The 10,648-nt window shown below is 59.1% G+C and overlaps 1 protein-coding gene across 1 annotated transcript in view; it reads right to left on the bottom strand.

The window, feature by feature from the left end:
* The window catches only part of HMCN2 (hemicentin 2), a 149,271-nt gene that overhangs the window by 23,022 nt on the left and 115,601 nt on the right, over positions 1 to 10,648 (bottom strand). The window contains 15 exon segments of the mRNA XM_029203622.1: positions 124 to 314; positions 874 to 1,008; positions 1,322 to 1,456; positions 1,691 to 1,798; positions 3,069 to 3,233; positions 4,086 to 4,207; positions 5,006 to 5,162; positions 5,971 to 6,098; positions 6,967 to 7,111; positions 7,199 to 7,340; positions 7,961 to 8,097; positions 8,193 to 8,274; positions 8,739 to 8,929; positions 9,669 to 9,935; positions 10,480 to 10,577. Of these exon segments, the coding sequence (XP_029059455.1) occupies positions 124 to 314; positions 874 to 1,008; positions 1,322 to 1,456; positions 1,691 to 1,798; positions 3,069 to 3,233; positions 4,086 to 4,207; positions 5,006 to 5,162; positions 5,971 to 6,098; positions 6,967 to 7,111; positions 7,199 to 7,340; positions 7,961 to 8,097; positions 8,193 to 8,274; positions 8,739 to 8,929; positions 9,669 to 9,935; positions 10,480 to 10,577 (2,203 nt within the window).

Here is a 10,648-nt window from a genome sequence, read left to right as displayed (position 1 = left end):
CACAGAGCATGGCACACAGGGGGTGCTCAGCACAGAGCATGGCACACAGGGGGTGCTCAGCAGGTGTTTGTCGCTCCTGCTGTTACTATTATTCCCCTCTGCTCCCTGGGGCCAGGCCCTCACCTCTGAGTTCTTCACCAGCAGCTCCCCGGAAGGCTGGATGGTGAACTTCCCCTCAGCTCCAGACACAGGCTGGCCATCCTTTTCCCAGGTGATGTCGGGCTCAGGACTGCCGCTGGCCGTGCAGGGCAAGAGGGCGTGGGAGCCTTCAATGGCGGACAGGTCGGGAAGGCCAGTCTCGATCACAGGCGGGACTGTGGGCATAGGGAGGTCCCCTCGGTGACTGGGCCGGGCTGGGGTGGGCTGGGGTGGGCCATCCCTGCCCCAGTGCCCTTGGCACTTGACACACCCTCAGCCCCTTCCTCCATCCCTGTCTGCTGCCCCCACCGGCCCCTGGTCATAGGCCCCGTGGTCTGGATAACCTGGGGACTCTCTGGAGTTTGGTGAAGAAGCTGTGACAGAGTGACCCATTCACCCACATGCACACACAGTGACTAAAGGGACGGAAATGGCTGTTGCTACTGGAAAGCCAAAATGAACGAAGAATGACCAGACTAGTTTCCCAGGAGGGGCCAGAGGAGGCAGAGGGGACCCTGGAGTTACCGTCTGAAGCCAGACCTTGGGTGCAAAATGGGAGCCGTTTTTTTCTTGAATTCCTTCTAGAACCACAAGCCGTGCTGGAGTAGGGGTGGACGTGGGGACATGCCCCGCCCGGTACCAGGGCTGGGCAGAGAAGGGAGGGGCTCTCAGGAGCCTCAAAGCCCCTAGCTCGCTGGGGTCCACTTCAGACCCACCCACACCCCCAGGGCCCACCTTGCACCACCAGCCGAGTCCTCCCCAGGGCACTGCCTGCGCTGTTCTGGGCGATGCAGAAATAGTTCCCAGCATCCTCTGGGCTGACATGGATAATCCGCAGCTGTCCATTGGTTAGGACCTGGGTCCTCACCCCTGGATTTGGCGGGAAGGAATTGGGGGCCAGTCGCTGGGGCGACAGGACCCCCGAGGAGGGCAGGAAGGCTGCTTGGGCTGTCCTGTCTGACCGGCCAAGTGACCTGCTGTGGCCACAGGGTGACGAGGGGGCAGAGCGAGCACGGAAGCCGGACCCAACCTCCCAGCCCAGCCACCAAGTGCTCAGGCAGAATCAAGGGCTCTGGGGTGGTGAGGGGAGACGGGAGGGCAGGAGGTGAAGTGGGGGCAGGAAGGAGGACCGCAGGTTCATACTGTCATCCTCCCACCCACGCTGGCTGCCAAGGAGACTCACCTGCAGGGATGGTGAGCCCCTCCTTCTGCCAGGTGATGCTCGGCCGGGGGATGCCCGAGGCCTCGCAGGGCAGCAGCACCTCCTCCTCTGCTACCGCCCAGACCACGCTGGGTAGTGGCTTTACCACGGGGGAGGCTGCAAAGGAACAGGGCTGCAGAGGTCCCTGGGGACACCGTTAACACCCAGGCCTCTCCAACCAGGGGCCGTCTGAGCACCGGAGAGAGAGGCTGCTAAAGGGAACAAGGGGTTCCAGAAACGTCGGAAAGGAGGACACAGGTGGGCTATTTCTTTTCTCCCAAAGAATCCTCTAGCCCTCCACCGGCTTCCCTGCCCCAAGAGCCACGGCTGTCTGGCCTCAGGGATGCTTACCTTGCACAGTGAGGACCACGTGCTTGTGGGCCACGCCCGCGGAACTGCGGGCCGTGCAGGTGTATCGGCTGGCATGGATGGGGAGGGCCTGCCTGATCTCCAGGGCACCTGTGGACGGGAACAGGGCACAGAGAGGGGTGAGGGGGCCTGGGATAGATGTCCCAGGGGTGAAGCCGGCAGGGCTCTTACACACCCAACCCTGGTGTCTCTGTTACAGGCCACTCAATCTGCCTCCCTGCCCATTTGTAAGCAGCACGGGGGAACCTGGGCCTGCCTCTGCTCCCTGCTCAGACCATTACCGTAGGCAAATCCCTTCTGCTCTCTGGTACTTCTAGTCTCTGGGCCAGGTGTACAATGAGCAATCATACAGGATGATCTCTAGACCCTTCTGGCTGTGATCTGCCAGGATCTGCCACTGCCCGGCCTGGAATCCCTGGACCGCCCGTGCCTGGTTCCACGGGCCCTCACCCTGCTATCCTTGCTGCACTCTGCTCAAAACTTGCCTCTTCCAGGAAGCCTCCCTGGATTGCTGCCTCCTCTGTCCTCCCTTTGCCCTCTCTCCCTCAGCCTTGGCTGCTCAATGAATACCATTTTAACCTTCCCAGACCACAGGCTGCAAGTCAGGTAAGGTGGTTTCTAAACCATCCCCCGTGGACCCCTGAGGGCCTGCTGAGGGGGCAAAGGGAGCAAGGCCCACCTGACTCTGGACCACCCCACAGCCCCCATCCCAGCCTCAGATGGAACCAGAACCTAGCTTCTCTCACGTGTTGGGCTTCTGCATAACCACTTGTCAGAAGGAAGTGTTCTATTGCTTTGGAAGTGTTTGAAAACCACAGATCCAGCCAGTGGTTCACAGACTTTAGGATTTCACTAACCAACCAACTAAAAAGTACATTTAATTTAGAGAATCCCCATAAAGTTGCCAGCTTTTTATTTTAATAAGCAAAGACACTTAAAAAATTACCATGTACTATCACCTTAATTTCATTAAAGAAAGGCACTTTCAACACCAAATTATTAAGAAAAGCATTATTTCAGAATAAAGGACAATCCTTCTAATGAGCTAAAACTAGCTTTATGAAAACTCTCATGTAGCTATTATTTTTCTCATTCTGCCATAAGGAGCACCAACTTACCAACTAGCATCAGGGACTGACTGATGGATATCAATGCTCTAGTGCGTGGATGGGGATACTGAGGCCTGGCGGGTGGGGCGCGAGGGGGTTCTCCCAGGTCACACAGTGAGGGAATGGCAGAGCCAAGCCAGAACTTTCCATCTTCTCAACCACCAGGCCCCAGCGGGCTGCTTTCACAGCCTCTGCCCAATGCCCCTTAGTGTCCCCTCAGCAGCAGGTCCACGTGGCTCACCCTTACTTACCCGAAGGTGACACACGGTAGCCGTTCCCCCGCAACCCCAGCTGGGTGCCTGCTTTGCTCCAGGACACAACTGGGGCTGGCACCCCTGTGCTGTGGCACGTGAGGACCACGGGCGCCATCATGGTCACGGTGAAGTCTGTCTGGTCGTCGGCAATGGTGGGAGGCACTGAAACGCAAGGCAAGGCTTGAGGCCCTGCTGAGGTCCCCTGGGGAACACACAGCCACGGGGCCAGGTGGACGAGAAGGATAAACAGACTAAGACACAAGGTGACATCAGTGACGAAGCTCCAGGGAGGGAGGTGCAGCAGTCACATTTCCTCACTCAGATGTGTTTTGCTGGGCGTGTGGGATAGTTATGAACTGCTTTCTATAGACACCAGCCAGGTATCTCAGGGAGCGTTTCACAAGACAAGTGGGCTTGGTGGGGGCACAGAGTGAGGGAGGCCAGAGAAGGTCTCTGGGGCATGCGGCATTTAACCTGAGATCTGAAGGAAGAGCAGATACTGCCTGGGTGAAGGGAAAAGTGTTCAGCAGAGGGAACAGCATGTGCAAAGGCCCCGAGGTAAGGAACAAAAAGTTGAGAGGCATGAATGCAACCCAGAGTGAGGCAGGCCATGGGGTGAGCTGAACCTGGGGGGTCAGCAGGGCTGACCTTCTGGGCCCAGGTGACACCATGCATTCTATCCTGAGGACGGTGGGCAGCCATGGTGGGAGGGATTTTAACTGGGGTGATGACAAGGTCAGATTTGGGTTCAGAACATTCTGGACTTGGGAGAGGCCTCGCCTACGAGCTCCCACAGGCCAGGAACTGTGCTGGAGTTGGGTTATGTCAGTGTGGGAGGGCAGGATCAGAGAGGGCTTCCTGGAGGCGGTGACCCGGGAAGCACAGAAAGGCTCAGAGGGAAGCCGTGCAGGTCCCTGGAGGCAGAGAGAGCGCCCAGGAGAGGGAGGCACTGTCCCCATCCCGGCCTCCTGATCTGCCCTCGCTGTGAACAGTCACTCCTGAGTGTGAACTCACCGTGAACCGTCACCCAGTAGAGCCTGTGGGCCTCGCCCAGTTCATTGCTCGCCACACACTCAAACTGGGCTGAATCCTGAGGGCTGGGGGCTGTGAGGAGCAAGGCGTTGGAGGGCAGGAGCCTGGACAGACAGACGGATGGTTGTCTGCTAAGTGACTGGCCAGGCTGACCTGAAACCAGCCAGCGTGGCCTCCCTACCCCGGGGAATTTGGAGGCGAGGGATGTGTTTCATGACTATTTTCCCTTCCTGTAACCGGCCCCCAGCCTCGACTCTAGAAGTTTCTCCTAGAATTTTCTACCTCCCAAGGTCTACCTGTTCAGTTTGTGGGCAATTTTAATGTTTGCCTCTGGGTTTCTCCATAATCCTAAAAATTTTCTACAGTCACCACCTGTGATAACTTCTGCAATAGTAACCATATCCAAAGCCCTGATCAGAACTGCTCGCGTTCACTGAGCACCTGCTTAGTCACAAAGCTCCACGATGATCTGGCCCCTAACACAACACATATTTGGTGAATTAATTGGTGAACTGACCTCTTAATACTCCCAGGGATCATTTCAGGGTCAGCTGCATTTGAGAAATGGGGAGACCGAGGCTCTTGCAGGAGCCATGGGTCCAGGCTCAACTGGCATGAACTTGGGCTTCTACGTGGGTTCTTAAATAGTGACTAAAGTGGTTGCAAAGGCCATATATTTTCCATTTGGCTGTATGTCCCAAATGTCCCCACCTCCGACCAGGTATCTTAGTGTAAAGACCCTCCTGGCCCCTTGAAGTCAGGACACAAGTTCTGGTGCTGGCTTTGGTGAGACCCGAGCACGCCACTGCCTCAGTTCTGGCCTGGCTCCCCTTCTCTGAGACGGGCACGCCCTTCCCCACCCCAGGCATCTCATGATGTTCCCAGAAGGACCAGCTCAGTACCGGTAGGCTCCCTGCTGCAGGCGGAAGTCCAGCTTCTGTCCATCCTTCCACCAGACCACAAGGGGCTTGGGAGAGCCTCTGGCCTCACAGGGCAGTGAGGCGGCGGTGTCAGCAGTCAGGGTCAGGTTGGAGGGGCCGGGGATGATGGCTGGAGGCTCTGGGGAGAGAACAGTGATCAGGAGACAGGGTGTGGGGTGGGGGCAGGGCGGGGGTCTCTAAGGTAAAGCCCAGGAGCAGGAGATACTCCAACCACCTCCAGCCCATCCCCGAGGAAGCAGGGGCGAGGAGGCAGGAGAAACTCCCCGAGCGGATCTTCCAACTGGCTCCCAAAGCTGGGGCTATGGGGCCTTTGACCACTCCTGAGGCTGGCAACCCCCTAACTACACCTCCTTGAATGGGCCTCCAGGGCGCAACTCCCTGGCAGCCCCACCCGAGGCCAGGGCCCAGCAGCACAGCCTCCACCAAGGTGATCGATGGGATTGAAGAGCTCAGTGATTCTGAGTGTTCTACAGCTCGTGCATGTTTTCTCATTCAATAGAATAGCATAGTAGTGAGTATATATAATGTATGCATAAAGATAAATATGCATCTTTTTTTTTTTTGCGGCACGCGAGCCTCTCACTGTTGTGGCCTCTCCCGTTGCGGACGCGCAGGCTCAGCGGCCATGGCTCACGGGCCCAGCCGCTCCGCGGCATGTGGGATCTTCCTGGACCGGGGCACGAACCCGCGTCCCCTGCATCGGCAGGCGGACCCTCAACCACTGCGCCACCAGGGAAGCCCCCATATGCATCTTGGAGTGTACATGCTCAAAACTTTTTATTAATAGGATTCATGGTCAAAAACATTTGGAGATCGCTGCTCTCGGCTCCTGACAGCTAAGATGAACCAGAAACTAAGCAGGACCCGGTCCAGACAGGGGGTGGATGCTGAAGGCAAAAACAACACACCTTCCCTCCTCTACCTACCGAAGACCCGGAGGTCACGGCCCTGCCGATCGGAACCTGCGGCGTTGGACGCCAGGCAGAGGTAGTGGCCGGCATCCTGGGCGAGGACTGGCTGGATCCTCAGGGAACCCTCAGGCAGAACCTGAAACCTGGAACACAGGGAGGGGTTGCCATGGACACCAGCAGACCAGCAAGTCCCTGGGGAGGAGCTGGACTCCTGGTGGTGTCTCCAGCAAGACCCTCCCCTTGGCCTCTGGCTTTCTGAGCAAGAGGTTGCTAACTCAGGAGTCCTGCATCTGTGAGGCCAAGGTCGGTGGGGGGGTGGGGCGTGGGGCCACAGCCTTGGGCAGCAACCTGCGCCACAACCCATTATCAGAAAGGGTGAGAGGCGCTGCTTCGTGCCTCCCGTGCTCCCACCTGGGACCAGCCTCCCCCCAAGAGCCAGAGGGCAGTGGTACCCCAACCCTTTCTGAGAACAGCCCCTCGATTAGGTCGGAAAACTGCCCTTTCCCAGGGGCCAGGTCTGTACTGTGTGACCCCGCCCCTGGCCACAGCCGGTTGGACAGGGAATGAACACATCATGCAGGCTGAGCCAATGGAATTCTCTGCCCTGGGAATTTGGAACTGGGATTCACAGACAGCTCACCAGGGTCTGCAGGTTGTGTGAACACAGCAGCTATAACTTGGCCGGGTGCGGGGGGGGGGGGGGGGAGGTGTGTGTGGGGAGCCGTTCTGCCATGTTCTTAGAGAAAGAAGGTGTAGAAAATTGGTCTGAGAGAGAGAGAGGCACGAAGCCCTCACACACAGAAACAGAGACTAGCAACCAAGAGTCAAAACTAGACAGACAGACAGACAGCCACCAGGGGTTCTCACGCCCTTAACGAATGGGCATGTATGTCCGTGGGTTCTGAGAAGACCCATGTCCTTTCTGCTCCAACTGCCCAGGTGGCCTTCCCTTTACAACCCGTAAAGAGGTACCTGAACCCATCCCTGATGCCCTCCCCTACCAGCTCCCACCTGGGGCTCTCAGGATCCAGAGGGATGCCGTCCTTCCGCCAGTTCACAAGGGGTGGGGGGGCACCGTCTGCCTTGCAGGGCAGCAGAGCCGTCTGGTTCACGGAGGCGTTCACTGCAGGTGGTCCCGGCTGGATGGTGGGCACCGCTGGAGGAGAGGCACAGAGGGGGAGGGTGCTGGGACCCTGTCGCTCTCAGGGAGGGGGGGCAGGGCAGGTGGGGTGGGGCCACTCACTGTGGACCTCCACGTGGAAGGCCACACTGGTGCTGCCTGCAGCATTGCGGGCTGTGCAGCTGTAGTTGCCACTGTCGGCCGTGCTCAGGGCCTGCAGCTGGAGGAACCTGCCCTGCTCTGGGAACTGGGTGTGGGCATCTGCCTGTAGAGACCCCCAGGGTGGAGAGACCCTCATCAGTGCTGGGCTGGGCCAGGCCAGCCCCCCACGCACCAGGACCAAGGAACCAGCGGGGCCGGAGAGTGGTCGCTGCCCCATTCATTCTGGGCTGGCCTGCAGCCCCTGAACTGATGCCCAGCTGAGGACTTTCTGGGGAAACAGGCTCCTTTGGGAGGGAAAGAGCATCTTCCCTGGAGCTCTGCCTGTCGGGCATGTTGCAGGGGGGACCCATGCTCACACTAGGAGCTGGAGCTTCCACCAGATCTACAATCCTTGGGTCCAGAGCAGCAAATTGGCCCCATTTCAGGGGTGAGCGCACAGAAGCGCAGTAACTGGCCCCAGGCCACACAGCCACTAAGCATAGCTCAAAGGTACAGCACAGATGTGCATCAGAAGCCCTGGGGTGCAAATCTTAGCCTTGCCTCGGTGTCCCCATCCACAGTATGGGGGTGACAATAGTAACAGGGGTGGAAAACGTCAGGAGAGCAGGTATGCAAAGGGCCGGCACAGAATAGGCCCTCGGCACCTGGGATCGAGTCTGGTCAGGGTCTGGGGCCTGAGAGGAACAGAAAGCAGTGCCCCTGGGCCCCCAGCCTGGCACCCACCTGCAGCAGGATGCCCTCACGGTGCCACTCAATCTCCGGTGCGGGATCTGCCTCCACCGAGCACTCTAGAACCAGCTGTCCCGGGGCCAGGCCAACCACAAAGCGGGGGCCTTGGGGCCCAATGACATTTGGGGGGGCTGGTGAGGTGGGTAGGGAGGACATGAGAGAGGGACCCACCCCTGCAGGTCCCATCCTGCCTCCCTCTCCTGCCCCCACTCTGGCAGCCCCCTACCTTGAACTCTGACTCGGAAGCTCTTCTCGATTTCACCAGCAGGGCTGTGGGCCAGGCAAGTGTACAGCCCAGCGTCACCCACCTGGGGATGGGGCAGGGTGAGCAGCTACCTCCGGCCCCACCCTGCCCACCTCCTGATCTGGTTTCCCTCCTACACAGCTGAGGACCCAGGATTTAGCCTCAGGCCTGCTGAGTCAGCCATCCTGCCTTTCCCACCAACCCCTTCTCCTCTCTGGGATGTTTCTTCCCTATTACTGGCTCACCCTTGCTTTAGGGCTAGGGCAGAGTCTGCCTCCTCCAGGGAGTCCCCCTTGACTGTACCAGTTCTTTTCTGGTGGGGTTAGGGATTTATCTGGTTTCTGCGTCAGTCTTGGGTCTGACCTGACTGGGAGCTCCCAAGGGCATGGCCCGGGGCTGGGGTGGGGGGTCCTCTTCACATCCTCATACCCCGAATAAAAGTGGAGCTTGGGCAAACCCTGCCAAGTGCCACTGGGTCCCTCCCCTCCTCTCCCCAGCTTCATGCCACAGCAGGCGGGGCAGCAGCACCTGCACACCCTCCACCCGGAGCCCCCGCCCGGCCCTCTTGCTGTCCTTCGGCCTGTTCAGGGCCTGCCCATCCTTGTGCCACGTGATGCTGGGTTGGGGGGTGCCCCGGGCGTCACAGAGGAGCTCCAAGGGGGTACCGGGGGTCAGCAACAGCTCTGCAGGCTGGCCTGAGTCCTCGATGTGGGGGGGATCTGCAAGACACCCCACCCTGGGTCAGCCATGGGGGCCATGCCCAGAACACTAGGATGTGGGGTTCATTCCCCTCCCCCACCATCCAGATGCTGACAGTACATGGGCCTGCAAACAGGTGGCTGGTGATTGTGTTGGAGGGTCCTAAACACGTCCGAGCATGGGCCCATCTGCCTGGGACAATGATTTGCGCTTAAAAACCAACAAGGAGGGCTTCCCTGGTGGTGCAGTGGTTGAGAGTCCGCCTGCCGATGCAGGGGACACGGGCTCATGCCCCGGTCCGGGAAGATCCCACATGCCGCGGAGCGGCTGGGCCCGTGAGCCATGGCCGCTGAGCCTGCGCATCTGGAGCCTGTGCTCCGCAACGGGACAGGCCGCAACAGTGAGAGGCCCCCGTACCACAAAACAAACAAACAAACAAACAAACAAGGATACAGTATGGAGGGAAACGCATCTTTCCAGTAGGGCACACTTGCAAAATCTCGTGCTTCAGCCTTAGAGCCCCAAGATTTCGATGGCTTTGTTCCTGCTTTACAAGGTTCCAAGGACAAGACAGAGGGGCACAGCCCCAGGAGAATGAAGCGTCCTGGCCCCCAGCCCCTGCAGCCAGGTCAGCGAGGCCTGCTCCCTAAGCCCCAAGCCTCCAGGGTGCTCACCTCTCTCACCACCTCCATCGCCCCCCCGAGGGCCCCCGTCCCATCCCTGGCCCAGAGAAGCTGGCGCTGGGGGCAGGTGACCCACCCATCACCGTCAGCCGGAAATGCCTCCTCGCTTCCCCTGCCTCGCTCACGGCCACGCAGGAGTAGATCCCTGAGTCGCCAACTCCCGCTGTCTCCAGCTGTAGGCCAGGCCCCTGTTCCAGGCTCCGGGGCAAAAAGGGTTCCCCATCCTTCATCCACAAAACGAGGGGCAGGGGGCTGCCCCGGGCTTCACAGGGGAGGACCACCGGGGAGCCACGGACCACCGCCACGTCATTCTGGAACTCGACCGGCTCCAGGACAGGGGGCACTGCACAGGGCAAAAGAGTGGGCACGAGCCAACTTATCCAATGCCAGGTGGCCCTCGCCCCTGGACTTTGCACAGACTGTAACTATGGGCCAGAATGCCCTTCTCCTGGACTATTCCTTCTCATCTTCAGTCCTCAGCTTAGACCTCACCTCCTCCAGGAAGCCTTCCCTGAATGCCCGAGGCCAGGTGAGGCGCCCTCCTCTGTGCTCCTGTGGCACCCTCTCCTTACTCTGGTATCACTAGTTGTGTGGAATTTTAATTTTACAGAGCTGTTTCCCTCACCGACTTCCTGGTGTCAGGGCTACCTCTGCTCACTGCCATATTCCAGTGCCTGGCAAGGCCCTGGCACACTGGTATCCAACAACTACTTGTGAGATCAATGAATGAGTGACCAAATGAATCAGAGACTGAGTATTTGCCCTGCCCTGACATCCCTGAGGGCCAACCCTTGGTTTCACCCAGATGGGCAGAGGGGAGGGGTCAAGAGCCTTGATTCTCGCCCCTAAGGCCGAAGGGCCTGCTAACCCACTCCCCTGCTCCGTACCGTGCACCTGCAAGGTAAAGTTCCTGTCGGCCACGCCTGCTGGGCTCGAAGCCACACAGGTGAAGATGCCGGAATCTGCCAGCTGCACCTGGGAAATCCTGAAGCCCGAGAGCAAAGGGGGGGATGAGAGAGAGAGACAGAGGGAGAGAGAGAGACAGGAAGGGGGGGG

This window comes from Monodon monoceros, unplaced genomic scaffold (assembly GCF_005190385.1).
Source record: "Monodon monoceros isolate NGI ecotype Baffin Bay Population unplaced genomic scaffold, NGI_Narwhal_1 Super_Scaffold_5, whole genome shotgun sequence".
Taxonomy (NCBI): Eukaryota; Metazoa; Chordata; class Mammalia; order Artiodactyla; family Monodontidae; genus Monodon; species Monodon monoceros.
The sequence above is the reverse complement of the archived record's forward strand: the minus strand, read 5'-3'. Positions and strand labels throughout refer to the sequence as shown.